Below are 14,117 nucleotides of genomic sequence, written 5' to 3' on the forward strand. Positions count from 1 at the left end.
ACATGAACTTATAGACAAATAAAGAGGCTCATAGACAAAAAGAGATTCAGTCACAAACACATTAGGGAACCAAAACACACACTTGGACTCACATTCAGATCCACACAGAGAAATGACTCTGGCCTCAGAAGAGGCTCGCTAAGCGGTCTATGATTATGGGGTGTGTCTTTGTCTCATTTAGTGGTTCCACAAGGAGACAGTCTTCTGCTGTGTCAGACAGATTCACGCAAACAGGCTCCCACACACACATCATGCAAACGCTGCTTACACAATCATTTAGTGACGACAAATCCCTCTTCTTAAAATTATACAACTTTTTTAAATACTTGTACCTTCTTTGCTGTAATTTCAAGTCAATCCACACTATTTTAAATAAGAATAAAATACTTTCCAACACCACTGGAGAAGATTTCATTTATCTTTTATTTTGGAAAAATATCACATTTTCCAGTTATAAAAAATGACAGGCTCTGTACATACGACTTTTCTCTTAAATACAACACAGTCACAGTGGTCTCAAGTGCCTAACACAAGCATACATACATACTTACATACATACATCATCTGCCAAATAAAAACAACACAACTTAAATTATATTGGGCATAACAAAAACAGCACAACAAAATGGAACAAAAATAATTACATAATTAAATTAAATGCATACATCTTTCTTTATATAACAAATAAAATAAAAACAAAACAAAACAAAAGATCCTAACCAGCAGCAGCTGGAGTGATGGTGTCCGTTAATTGGTTGATAGTGGAAGACTGGGGTAAGTGGGCAGCCTATACATTGACAAAAATGCGGGATTTGTTTCTTCTTTTCACACACACTGTCATACACACAATCATTAACACACACATATTCACACACACCTCTATAGTGCAATGAGGTCTTGGTAGTTAAGACTTTATAGCTCGGCCTTGTTCTCTTGAAAAAAAAAAAAAACATCATCAAAAGTTTAGGAAAAAGCCAAACTGTCAGTTTTAGGTTGAGCAGGTGATTTGATAATTAAATATCATGTGTACATTTGTTCTTGTTTTCCTTTCCCCAAATATTGCCCTTTGTATAAGACTTGTCAGGGTTTAGAGGCCAGTATGGCCCAACAGCATCCATGGTGGATCGATCTGCAGTCACTACTGGAGTTTTCAGGTCTCTGTTTCCTGCTGAGAACCAGCTCAGCCACATCTGTCAGTGCTGTAGAATTGAGAGTGTTCTACTGTCCTACAAGTGTTTCTAAAATTTAAATAATTTTTTTATTTGCTTAAAATTAATTAATTGATCTCCTAAAATAGGCACCCTATGACTAAAGGGACTTCTGCTGTTGCAACAGCTCAACACTCAACTCTGCAGCACTGCACAGAACAAAAACTGTAGGAAATCCAGGACAGATTTTACACAGCAATGTAAAACCACAGCACATAACAGTACTACAGCAGTACTTTATAAGTTTTCAGTACACTCAAGGTACAACATTGTTCATTTAGTGGGTACACCACCGTACATTATCATCGGTCGACATCCAAGGCAATGCTGGTTATCGCTGCTTATCAGGAGAGAACAGTACATTGACTTATGAGCTGTGAATCTGCCAGTTCTGCAATGAGACATCAAGCAAGCTCATCATAAGTTCTCCGGCAGTTTTTTTTTGACACTCTCAGTCAGCATTGTGTCGGTACAAAACCTGTACGGTTTCTGGCACTTTGTTCCGGCGCTTTATCCGTAGCAGATATTTACCAACAGACCTGCGTCCATCGAAGGTCTAAATATTCTAAAACGACCCGTAGTATGACTGTAGTCCTCGGTTATGGCCAAGCAGGTGATGACTCTGCGCTGGCGCCTCTTTACCTTGGCTCAAAGTCCTCTAGGAAATCCCAGGGAACAGCAGCAAACAGCAGGAGTAAAACCTCCCGGAAAAAAAAGTTGAGCTCTACTGCTCAGGGTTGGTGAGTGTGTGGATAAACATCAACCACAGGAAACTGATATCATAATTATACCTGTAAAACAGAGAGAACAACGTTAGTATTGGAGTACAATACAAAATCGAACAATATTTTTTGAGTCTAAAATGTTTTAAATCAGTGGTGTCCTCACCTCTGTAGCAATGATACATTCGTCTTTCTGGTCTGATATGACGTAGACAGACTGGTATTTGGTGTCACTAGGAGTGGGGTACACAGCCTCACTGCTTGACTGGAATTTGAGATCGCAGGTTGAGTGGTACTGAGAATCCCTCGCTGTGGGACAGTTTAAATCAGTGCATGACAGATCTTTTGCTTCGCTGCATCCTGGGGACTCTGCAACTGGTTTAGTTTCTGATGCAATACTGTGGGAATAACAACAAAATGATTAGAAATAATATTCTTAATCCTGCATGGGTTTACATTGTATTTAGGGGAATTCTTGTGTACCTGCTTTGTCTTTTCCTAAATTCTTCCTCTGTGCTGGGCTCATCTAGTGATTCGCTTTTGGGCTCCGACTCTTTAAATTCCATCTCTGCACATGGCGAAAGATCTTCTTGTCGGAGTTCATGAACCAGGTTGTACTCCACACTTGGATAACGAGGCTTAAGGCCATTTTTCTCTGATCCATTCAGGCTGCTGATTCCACTCAGACCCCCAAGTGAACCAGCAAGGTCAGAATGATAATCTGCCTTCTTATTAGTGTTTTTAATTGACGTTGTCATCAAACCACCAAGCTCCTTGTCACTTCGAAGACAGTTATTGGTTGTCAGGTTATTCATTGTCTCTTGACTGTCACTGTGAAAGCTGTCACTTTGGTGACTGTGTCGGGTTTGCAGCTTTACCCGAACATAGACCACCAGCACAGAACAACTGATGAGAATCACAAGAACGAGGAAAACGCCGGCACAGACAGCTGTCCATGGAAACCTGCTGTCATCATCCTCACCGATGTCAGCATTCCCACTTTCTGAGGATGAATATCGCCGATCTGGTCCATCAATGACTGGCTGGGAACCCCCAGAAACCTCTGGTAGAAGGAACTGGCAATTATTTCCACCATAGCCAGGCACACATGCGCACACGTAGCGACCATCGCGTTCATAGCAAGTGGCTCCATTATGACATGGGTTGTGAATGCAGCGAGAGATAGGAGAGCTGCAGTTTATTCCAGTATATCCTGCAAACAGAATTTAAAAATCTCAAAAAGCTGCTCCAAAGTGATATATCACAGCAAATAAGAGATTAAAAAGTGTCATACCTGGGGGGCAATTACATGTGTAGCCATCCATTGTCTCCTGGCAAGTTCCACCATTTTGACAAGGAAAGAATTGACAGTATCCAGAAATGCTGCTGCTAACCTCACAGTTTGGACCTGAAAACCCTTCAGGGCACTTGCACAGGTAGGAGTTCACCAGATCCACACATTCTGCACCTACCAAGAGATTATTTACATTTAAAATTAAAGTTAAATTGTTTAAAATTAGTCTCCCACTATTAAACCACTTGGCTTAAGTACAATGTGGAGTTGTTCTACTGACAAATGTAGATAAGAACCTACCATTTAAACAGGGATTGGAGGAGCAATGGTCAATTTTCTTCTCACATGTGAAACCGGCATATCCCATTGGGCACTGACAAAAGTAGCCGCCTTCAGGGTTGTCCACACAACGTCCACCATTGAAACAAGGCCCATCCGCACAAGTATTGGCACTTAACTCACAGTTGTTTCCATAAAAACCAGGGGGGCATGTGCATTTGTAGCCACTGTCATTGTCCTGTGCAGATAACAACTTAAGGTTAGGGCACAAAAAGAAGACCATAGCTATATCAAAAGACATTGTTATCTTTTTAAATTGGTACTTACAATGCAGCTGCCACCGTTACGACAAGGATTTCCTGAACACTCATTGACTTGGACCTCACAGTTTGCACCCATATATCCAGGTGGACAGGTGCATGTGTAGCTTCCTTGACCAGTGTTGGTGCAGGTGGCCCCATTAAGACATGGCTTGTGGTGTGTACAGTAGTTCAGGTCTATAATTTTCCAAAAACAGGAGTCATAAGCCAAACAGATTAAACATGAGGCTTGCCAGGATGAAGAAAACAACACGGTTTTTGGGAATTTGTCAACAAACTCACCCTGGTTGCAGAAGAGCCCACCCCATCCCTCCTGGCAGTTGCACTGCCATGGCTGTTGGCAGGTGCCATGGAGGCATCCTGGGTAACGGATGCAGTCATCACAGTAACGCCCGGTGAAGCCCACACGACATCTGCAGACACACCATTCATTAAATATCAGCAATTAAAGGGAAAATGATGATGAGGAAAAGCTTAGTTCAGAGATGCATGAAGGCAGTTTGTTTTGGACTTACTTGCACTCTCCTGGTTTATCACAGAATCCATGTTCTTCATCACATCCCGGAAGACAAATTGCTGTAAAAAATAAATGACTAGAATTAGACAAACTATAAAAAAAAGTTGAGATTTTTAGTTTTCAATTCAGAAAAAGGGTAATGAAGGGTATTGATAAGGGTTGTTATTTTTATAAAAACCCTTGGGTTTTTCTCTGAGTTGTAATCGCAAATTCTGATGAAATATTATCCCTTAGCCAAGCTGGAAGCTATCAAAGTTTGGGTCTAAAAACAGAAGACCTAGCCAAGAAGCCCTTTCTAACGGGGTTGCTCCACAATAAAAACCTCTCACACAAAGCCCCCTTTCTCCCCTTGACTGTGGGTCAGAAGTCCCCTTTTCTCACCCCTTGCCTCTGTCCTTTTTTTATTCCTCCATCCTCCATCCCCTCCCCTACTTCTTATCTCCTCTTTCTTCCTCCTCCTCTCCCCTTCTTTGCCTCTCTCCTCATTCCCCTCCTCCTCATCCTCTACCACCTTTCCCCCCCAGGGCCAGCTGGTCTGTGAGGAGCTAACCACCAGACAGCTGCTCCATTGTCTCCTCTCACTGAGCAGCTGCCCCCTCCACAACAATACACAACCCAGCTCAGCCAATCACCAGCCTAGACTGCAACAATACAGGACCCCTACTTGGCCAATCGGCGAGGAGGTTTGGGGGCGAGGAGGCCCCAGTGGTCTAATGGAAGGCACGCGGCGTGTGAATTACTGAGGAGCCACCGCGGCTCATTAGAACGGAGGCCTCTGGTGCAATGGGATAACTAACTGACGCCTGTTGCACACGGGCTCTGCATTATGAGGTGGAAAAAGTCTCCAACAATAAAGGGAGGCAAATGACTGTTGGGGGATTTATTTAAGATTGGAAAACAGATGTGTAAACTGTGCAGAAACCAGCAAATCCTTGAAATACCAGTTTATTTGTGACTGCCTTACGAAAGTAAGAATCTGTTTTTGGGGTGATCAATAATACCAAGAGTGAGCTTGATGAGCACATCAGATTCCTTAACTAATACGTCACCAGATCCAAAAAAATATGGATCATTGATCAGCCTTAGGTATTTCTATCTCACATCTCACGTTCACATTCAATAAGCTGAGGAAACAATGACACAATTCAATTGCTGAGAAATCCCACTCACGTTCAGTGCAGTACTGGCCTTTCCAGCCGGAATTGCATATGATTTCACCACGCTCGCCACAGGTAAAATGTCCAAAGGCATCATCCCGGGGCCTGCAGAACACTGAGCAGCCATCACCGTAGTAGTGCTCGTCGCATAGAAAACGGTAGGAGAAGCGCAGCTCCGTCCTACTGGCCGTCTGCATGTCCTTGGACCATTCCTCCCCCACGGTAAGGTGTCTCTGAGTGGTGAACCTGCTGATTAATCGCTCCGGGTTTTCTGTAAAAGGTGTTTACACAAGTTAATTTGTTGTCTGGCTAAAAAACAAAGCCTGTATTGTTGTTTCTTATATTATGGATATGACAACTCTTTCATCCACTGCAACTTCAGTTGTTACTGACGATGGCCTGCTCTAATTTTAGCACTAAGTGATGGAGAGACAACACAATGACAGTACATCCTAATGATGGGCCGATTTTAGAAATATCTAAGGTCAAAAATAAAAATGATTGACTATTTTCATCTCAAAATATGAGAGTTGTTATGTCAAGAAATGTACACTGTTTATAGTGCTGAGATTTCAGCTTATTTCCGGATCCCTACTGATGAAAATAAGGCAATAATTTGACCCCATGTCTGTCTTCTCTTGCTGTCACCCACCTGTTGTCAGGTCGTCCAGGGAGTCAGTGTGCAGAGCTTCAATGATCAGTGAAAACGTCCCCTGAGGAAAGACAGAGAGAGGTTCAACAGCTGCTCTGCTAGAGGCAAACACCCCCCACCTCACCTCCCCTCCAGAGCAGCAGAGGGTTATTAGGAGGCCTCACAATAAACTTCAGTCTAATTCTCCTGTTGATTAGAGGTCTAATATGGCTGGGCTACCTGCTCCTTTTTTAACACCCCTACCAACATCACACTCCTATCGCCATAAAACTAAAATGAAGTGGAATTTCACGCTGGGGTGCCAATGATGTGCCAACGCAGAGGATGTTAGATTTCCCACTATGACTGGTCTGAGGGAAAAATCTTTTTGGTGACACCACCCCTCCTCCCCTCTCTCTTTCACCCACATCCCCTCCCTGTTTTATCTCACCAAAGAGCAGAGAAATTACTACAATGGCTCCCCTCACACACTGCTGACAAAGACCATCACAAGAGTTTAGTCCAGAAGCATCTGTTAGGTTTTTTTAATGCCTAAAATAGAGTTCCCCAAATTTAAATTCCTTCATCAATGACATACATTATTTTATGTTTGGCGAGAGATTAAAATATGTTTCAGGACAAATGTACAGTTACTCACTGGCCAAGTGAAGCCGAAGGAAAAGCGGATCGGATTGGTGAAACTGTCTGCGTTCGTCTCCGGCACCTGGAAGGAGTTGGAGCCAAGCACGGGAGTCACCGCGCCTCCGTAGGTGCAGGGGGGCTCAGGGGAGACGCTGGCCTGGTAGTGTTTAAGGCAGACCCGAAAGAAGGTCTTGCATTCGCACTGCTGGTGGCCCTGCGGGTGCGCGGCGCCTCCTGAGCAACAGTTCACGTTCCCAGCTATTCCCTTTTTGTTGAGAAACTCCTGCAGCTTGAGCTCGAACACTCCGGAGCATAAAACCTAAAACACAAACAGTATTTTAAGTATCTTAACAGACTAAAACTTTTTGGATACGATTTTACAACTAAGAGCGCAAAGAGCGCTCAATGTTGGACCATACCTGGCAGGAGAGTAAGCTCAGACTGACAATCAGGAGCAGACACAGGCGTCCCATTGTGATGACAGCCCCCTGGACAAGCAGTGAAAGCTCCGCGGTTCCCAGTAGCACCACTCAAACACTCATGGAGAAAGTTTTCAAAGCTGTCCACTGTGGTTCAGTCAAGGCGAACCTATTACGCACAGAGCCGAATGTATGGAAACACTTTCCCTGCGGCGCGTCAGTCACCTGTCCATCTGCTCACCGCTCCCAAAAACTTTCAGATTGTTTTCGAAACCAATTTCACCGATTCAAGTAAGATCCAGTGGAAAAAGTCCCCTTTAAGAAATCCAGATATCGTGGTTAATTCCAATGAGTTTTCGCTGAAAGTATATTCTTCTTTATTTGCTCCAGAAATTTTCTTGTGACATGCTAAAATTAATACATCCTGACCGAAAAACAGCCCCTGCTTTCCTTTGATGACATGTATCAGTGCGTAAGTCTGATGGGTTTTCTGCCTGCGCTGGGTTTTATACCAGGGCCAGCAAGCAAAGGGTAATGAGATGCAAATGAGGCCCTCTGCCTCACTTCTCCCCTCCTTCCACCACCACCACAAGTCCGCCCCGGGCCATTACAAAGACAGAGGAGGAGGGTGGGAGTCCCCCCTCCAAAAAAAAAAAAAAAAAGAAAAAAAAGAAAGAAAAAAAGAAATCACATTCCCCCCATCTCTTCTTCTCAAGGGGACAGACCAAATGGCTACTGAGCTGTTAAATGTACAACCTTCTCTTCCCTTGATGATCCCCTCCTCTACAGCGCACGGGGCCTATTTACATTCACAGAAAATTATTCAACATTCGCACGGAATCCTCAACAGGAGATTTATATGCGCAGCATGCGGATTGTGGCTATTAATATTTGAGCATATTATGGTAAAGTCTTGGCTGACCTAATGCAGGATTGCGCGGCCAGCCAGCCACTCGGCGATCCGCTAGAACCATCTGCTTCATCACATTCCTATGGTGTTACCCTGTGTTTTTACATGTTCCCATCCAAACCTATAATAATACTCTGTCCTCCTTATTTCCCATCCAATAAGATTTAAAGTGCGCAACGATAATCGTTGAATTAACACCATATTTTACTGGCAGATTAACTATTTGATTTGATTATGTATCCAAAATATAAATGGGGTTTCAACACACATTAAATTTGTATTTGTGATCCAGTATGTTTACGTAACAGCTTGAAGAGCAATATGTCTCCAAACAAAAACCTCACTTCTGTGCGTAAAACGCATCAAAATACGCAATAGGGGCTACAGAGCAGCGTACCTCAAACATTTATTTCTCTTCACGTCTACATTTCCTCTACATTCCTTTTGGTATATTGGGACAAAAAAAAAAAGAAAAAAAAATACTTGGTGGTGTGTCACTCGCGTGGCTGTCATTAAGGGACTTTGAGAGGAGAAGGCGGGGGAGGATGAGAAGGAGGGGACCCACAGAGGGAGTAAACTTTTTTCTCTTTGTGCTTTCAGCTGTATGTTAATTGGGCCGGCAGCACCTGCTCTCCCACAATAATGCAACACCAGAGACTCACACATATGCACACATAGACACATAGAATGCATGGCCAGTTTTAAAAATAAGAATCTAAAGTTGTATTTAAGTATGAAGTAATTGATTACCTAAAGACACGAACGGTACTTAAAAGACTGGTACAATCTTATGTTCTGCAGAGAAAAAAATGACTTGAAGTTCTGTTTGTAACAGGGTCGGATGACATCAGTTCACATGGACTCACAAGCCCATTTGCATATGTTTTTTCTTTTTTTTTTAACCCGATGAAAAATCCAAGGAAGAATGCACACTTGTTGCCATCAAGTTATTATGAGCTGGCCTCTTGCCCTAAAGCGGCTTTAGATGTTAATGGACTTTTGATCAAACTTTAAGTTAATCTATCAGCATGCTGTTATTTTTCTGCTGTAGAATATTTTAAGTGGGGCATTTAAGAAATATATCTTAAGGCACTTTTATTTCATTTATTAGTGAGATATTAGACAGCTACACGCGCTGTGTTATCTGTGAATATATGGGCTATGTTCACAAAAAAGTAAATGAAAGGCTTTATAGAGAGCCGTTGATTGGCCAGAACAGTTAATTGGTGTTTGGAGCCACACCTGTCAATCACCTCAGGCTTAAGGCCATGTATCAGAGATCCAGAAAGTGAGGGCCTCCCTTCTGAATTATTTATTTATCACTGTGTTGGCACAGCAGCAGAGCCCACTATGGAACAAGTGCACTGCGTCAGATTACTATGCAACTTCTTATGTCTACTAAAGTACACAGGTTCTGCGAGGAGGGGGAGAACTAGGGGAGGGATGCTTAATTAACATAGTTGGAGCTGCTCTGCATAGCACCAGTGTTTTGGTCTATAAACAAGGACTTCATTCACAAACTTAAAGCAACATCACCTTTAAGCCTTGGTGCACATAAAATACTGATGCTCTGCTGTGTGCAAGAAAGAAAGAAAGAAAGAAAGAAAGAAAGAAAGAAAGAAAGAAAGAAAGAAAGAAAGAAAGAAAGAAAGAAAGAAAGGAAGGAAGGAAGGAAGGAAGGAAGGAAGGAAGGAAGGAAGGAAGGAAGGAAGGAAGGAAGGAAGGAAGGAAGGAAGGAAGGAAGGAAGGAAGGAAGGAAGGAAGGAAGGAAGGAAGGAAGGAATAATAATGGCACCACTATGTTCAGAGTGGCTCATGTTTAGGGAGAGTCTCTTGACCAAAATCATAAAGGGCAGTGATGCATTTCTTTGAGGGAGCTGTAGCCCTGTTGTTGAACATAGGCTTGATGACCTGACTGTGAATATCCAATATTGCTTAGTATCTGTGGAGATGTCTGGAATGACCTTTAACCTTAAGCATTAACACTATGATCCTTGCCTGCATCAATCTTTCCACATATAGCCCATTGAGCAGTAGGACGCTGTTCATTTGACTTTACCAGTTGATTTCAGCTCCCCATGTCAACAGTCATCATTGAAACATTGGAATGGCGTAGAATACATGTCTTGAAGCCTTTTATTTAAACTCCTCCCGACTCTCCGAGTTCTTCAGTGCCCTCTCTGTTAGGCCAATATCTACCATCAGTCACTCATCACCATGACGTGACACACATTTCCCGATTTCAGAAGCAAAGCGTGACTGAAGGGCATGTGAGATGAGCCCCCCTCAGCTCAAAAACATCAGTACCACACTTTTTTCTAAGACATCATTTATGTCAGGAGATTGTGTGTCTTAAGGAAACAACATGAACTCCTCCCCTCGGACCCCTATTCTACAATGTGCGTGCCTGTAGCAGCGTGGACGCGCGTGAGTGGTTGGGGGTGGGGGGCTAGTAAATTGTTTAAGTGGAGGTCTGATTGTTTAATTAAAGTGCTTTCCTGTTGTCTATCTGCATGCGCGCGTGTGTGAAAGAGAATAGCCGCTTGTAAGCGCGTGTTTGTGCGTGCATGCACGCGCGCAGCGGGAACAACAAAGGAAAAGGTCTCGCGCCCCGCCGCTCATTCATCTCTTTCTCTGGTGAAGTAATTCCCATTGATTTCTATTGAACGGCGAGTCGCGAGCCCCTCAGGGGAGAACTTGTGATTTGTGAAGGGTCGCGAGGACAGGACACGCCCCTTCTCGAGCCCCGACCATCTGCTCACAAACACCACAACACCGACCAAGCAGCCACCTTCTCTCATCACCATTTATCTCCACCGCTTTCCTCATAACCTAATCTTTATTTCTCCTACTCATCATTCTGTTTCTTCATCTCTGTGTGGCCTCTTTTATTTCCAAATGCAATTTCCAAAAGAAGAAGCCAAGAGTTACTGGGGGAACTGTTTTCCTTCAGAGCCAAATCACAGTGGTGGCATGCAAGGGCTATGAGGTGGCCATATGGCCTGAAAATGTGTGTGTGCATGCCAAGAAATGGATGGATGGCCATCGTGGGAACCTCCACATTATCACCATCACACCAACTACACACCGATGAACACTGTTCCACATAGCACCTGATTTCTATGATAGACAAACAGACAGATGGACAGATAGTTAAAAAAGGCCACCTTAGTCCAATTCAAACCACTTGTTACCACTAGAATGAGAATATGACGTCTAATATCAGTTTCAGATTTAAAGATGATTCCTCAGAGCTATCGTCATTTTTTTGCACATCATTTACTTAATGCAAAATATCACAATATCATTACACATTTTTGGAGATGTATAAATACTTTTTGACATTTTAGTCCTTGCCTGGCATTTAACCCTTCGAGCACATCATCTTTAGTTCTATGTTGTTGTTTTTCCTTAGGTTGTTCCAGTGCTTCCAAAACTCAGTGTGTGAATGAACTGATCACCAGCAGTGAAATGAAGAAAAGCAATGGTAGATAGATTTAGATTTTAGCTGCAGGCACTTTTTTTTTAACAGAAGCTAATGAAAAATGTGTTTTTGAAACAGTTCATTAGTCACATTCTGATAGTAGTAAACAACCTCAGTGTATTGATTAATGTAGCATGCTTTCATCCCATTATTGAACTTAAAATTTGCTTTTGCATTCACTCATTTATATAGTCGGTCCTGTAATCATTACACTTTTTACTTGAACTGTTTTAACAGTTAAAGATCTGCTTGATCAGAGGCTCTGTGACTTTTAAAATCTGATATAAAATTACAATAAACAGACAAATCCCTATCCCCTGGATTTTGAACAAATCACACAATAGTAGCTCCTGAAGATCTCTGACCCGTCACTCTCCAGGAGCCCTTGGCCTTTGGTTTCGGAGGGAGTGGCCTCCAGCAGCTGGATTAGCCAGGCCAGCTGCCCACAGAGACGCTGGACCCTGGACGCTGACACCAGACCCCCAGGGTTTCTGCTATCAGGAAACCTAAGGGGATCTGGACAGCGCCTTGTGTGTGTGGCTGCGTGTCTCTGTGTGTTTCTTATTCAATCGGACAACTGTTGAGCTCTTACAGATTTGGGCAGCAGTGTTCTTTGTATGAGTGTGTGTGTGCTTGTATGGCCAATTCTTTCCGGGGGTTAACTGCTGATCCAGTACAAATGGGAGGTGCTGGGGGTGGGTGAGGGCTTGGAGTGGGCTGAGGGCAGTCGTGTGCTCCTGGAACATCTGCCTCTGTTGCTCTTGAGTCCAGCTCTGCTCAGGACAGGAGAGGAGGGGGGCTGAATCAAAGGGGATGCCATCGAAGAAGAGAAAGAGGAGCAAGTTTAGCAGGAGGAGGAAGCTGAAAAGAATTAACCTGAATAGGCAGCAAACTCAAACTATGAGAAATGAGAATGAGATGCAGGATTATGGAGTTTAAGCCCTGCTGGGCTGGTCACTCTGTAACATTTGTGGGGGTGTGGTGTATAAATGTATGCATGCAGATGTGTGCAAAAGCAGGTGTCCACTTCTTGAGCATGTTTAGACAAATATTTCCAAGAAGGGCTTTTTTATAAAGAGTTCTGGTTGATTCACCATTAACACAATTTAAGCTTGATAAATTAGACATTAATGACGTGAAAAGCTAATGTTCCACAGTTAAATAAAAATGGCCCCCATATTGTAGATTAATAGATATTTCTGTCTGGTTTACTTAAAAAAAAAAAACTAACAATTGCACCTGCTCTTTAAGGTTATCTTAATACAATAAAAAATAAGGCTTTTAGAAAAGTTACACATTTAGATTTAATAATGTCAAAACCTTGAAATCAGGAATTATTTTGAAACTCAAAGGAGGAGTTTTGTGGCTCCCTTTATTTTTTTGCAAAAAAATTTACAATAGAGCTCCTCCTTTCTTAGATAAGCTGTTTGAGAAGAATACTGGTTGTTTGGGAGAATTGTCCACTCACTCCACAGAGCATCTGGCTGAGAAACAACAGATGCTGACAGCTGGACTGACTGCCAGCATATGTTCCCTTCCTTATTATTACTCAGTGCAGACAATAGAATGGATGGGATGGAGTTGCTTTGTGTTGAGAAGGTAGACCTAATAGCTTGTGACTCCAAAGTAGGGGACGCCCCCCCTCCACGCACCCCCCACCTTTTTTTCTTCTTCTTTTTGAGTGCAATTAGACCCTTACTTACTCTTGCCTGGAGAGGTATTATGAGAACTGACTGAGCCCACAAAAATACAATGGTTCATTCTTATTCATGACACTTTTAGAAAGTGTATTTGTAATTACAGCACTACCAGAGCACTGGCAATCTCAGCAATATATCCTATCCTCACATCTGTTTTTAATGGTTTGACAAACTTATTTCACAAAGATGTTTGATTTCTCTCAGCTGAATATGTTTTGATGCTGTTAATTAATTGCAAAGGAGTTGATAGTTTAGTTTTAAAGTATTTTAAAACACATATTCTACCTAGAATTCCTGTAGGATGAAGAAATAGATTTTTGTATACTTAGACTTAGACTTCTTTATTTGTCATTTTGTATGCACAGGGTGCATACAGAACGAAATTGCGTTACATACAGCTTATGAACGTTGCATTGATATTTCAAATGGCACGAGTTATATACCCCTCCAAAGTATAAAGAAATAATAAAAAAAATTACTTTAATGACCACCCACATTTCTGACAAATCAAATAATCTTTTAATCATTCTGTGCATTTATGTTGTATATCAGACTTAAGAAACTGTGCTGAAAATGATAATTTTATGATATATTCTTGATGTATCATGAAAGTATGTATAACTATATATATATATATATATATATATATATATATATATATATATATATATATATATATATATATATATATATATATATATATATATATATATATATATATATATATATATATATATATATATAAAATGAATACATAAATCAAAATGTGAAAAAAAAATCATAGTTTTTAATACAAAACGTCTGATTCGTGTTGCGCGTTATCCTCGAACGTAA

The 14,117-nt window shown here is 41.9% G+C and overlaps 1 protein-coding gene across 1 annotated transcript; it reads right to left on the bottom strand.

Annotated features, from left to right (window-relative positions):
- Positions 1–404: 404 nt before the first annotated feature.
- dld (deltaD) lies at positions 405–7,683 on the bottom strand. The gene is made up of 12 exons (XM_038294610.1): positions 7,190–7,683; positions 6,787–7,089; positions 6,150–6,210; positions 5,511–5,768; positions 4,339–4,399; positions 4,106–4,236; positions 3,831–4,000; positions 3,525–3,741; positions 3,225–3,398; positions 2,414–3,143; positions 2,097–2,328; positions 405–1,999 (listed from the first exon to the last, which is right to left on the bottom strand). Exons 1-12 carry the CDS (start codon positions 7,241–7,243, stop codon positions 1,994–1,996), a joined length of 2,397 nt encoding a protein of 798 aa, XP_038150538.1. The 5' UTR covers positions 7,244–7,683; the 3' UTR covers positions 405–1,993.
- Positions 7,684–14,117: the final 6,434 nt, after the last annotated feature.

This window comes from Cyprinodon tularosa, unplaced genomic scaffold (assembly GCF_016077235.1).
Source record: "Cyprinodon tularosa strain WSP-4 unplaced genomic scaffold, ASM1607723v1 ctg342, whole genome shotgun sequence".
In the NCBI taxonomy this organism is placed as follows: Eukaryota; Metazoa; Chordata; class Actinopteri; order Cyprinodontiformes; family Cyprinodontidae; genus Cyprinodon; species Cyprinodon tularosa.

Bases quoted from the DNA above. Each gene is read 5' to 3' on its own strand.
- dld (XM_038294610.1), bottom strand. From the start codon at position 7,243: ATGGGACGCCTGTGTCTGCTCCTGATTGTCAGTCTGAGCTTACTCTCC. The intron at 4,001-4,105 runs GTGAGTTTGTTG...GGAAAATTATAG, and splicing joins TGGGCTCTTCTGCAACCAGG to ACCTGAACTACTGTACACAC. The intron at 3,742-3,830 runs GTAAGTACCAAT...TTATCTGCACAG, and splicing joins GTAACGGTGGCAGCTGCATT to GACAATGACAGTGGCTACAA.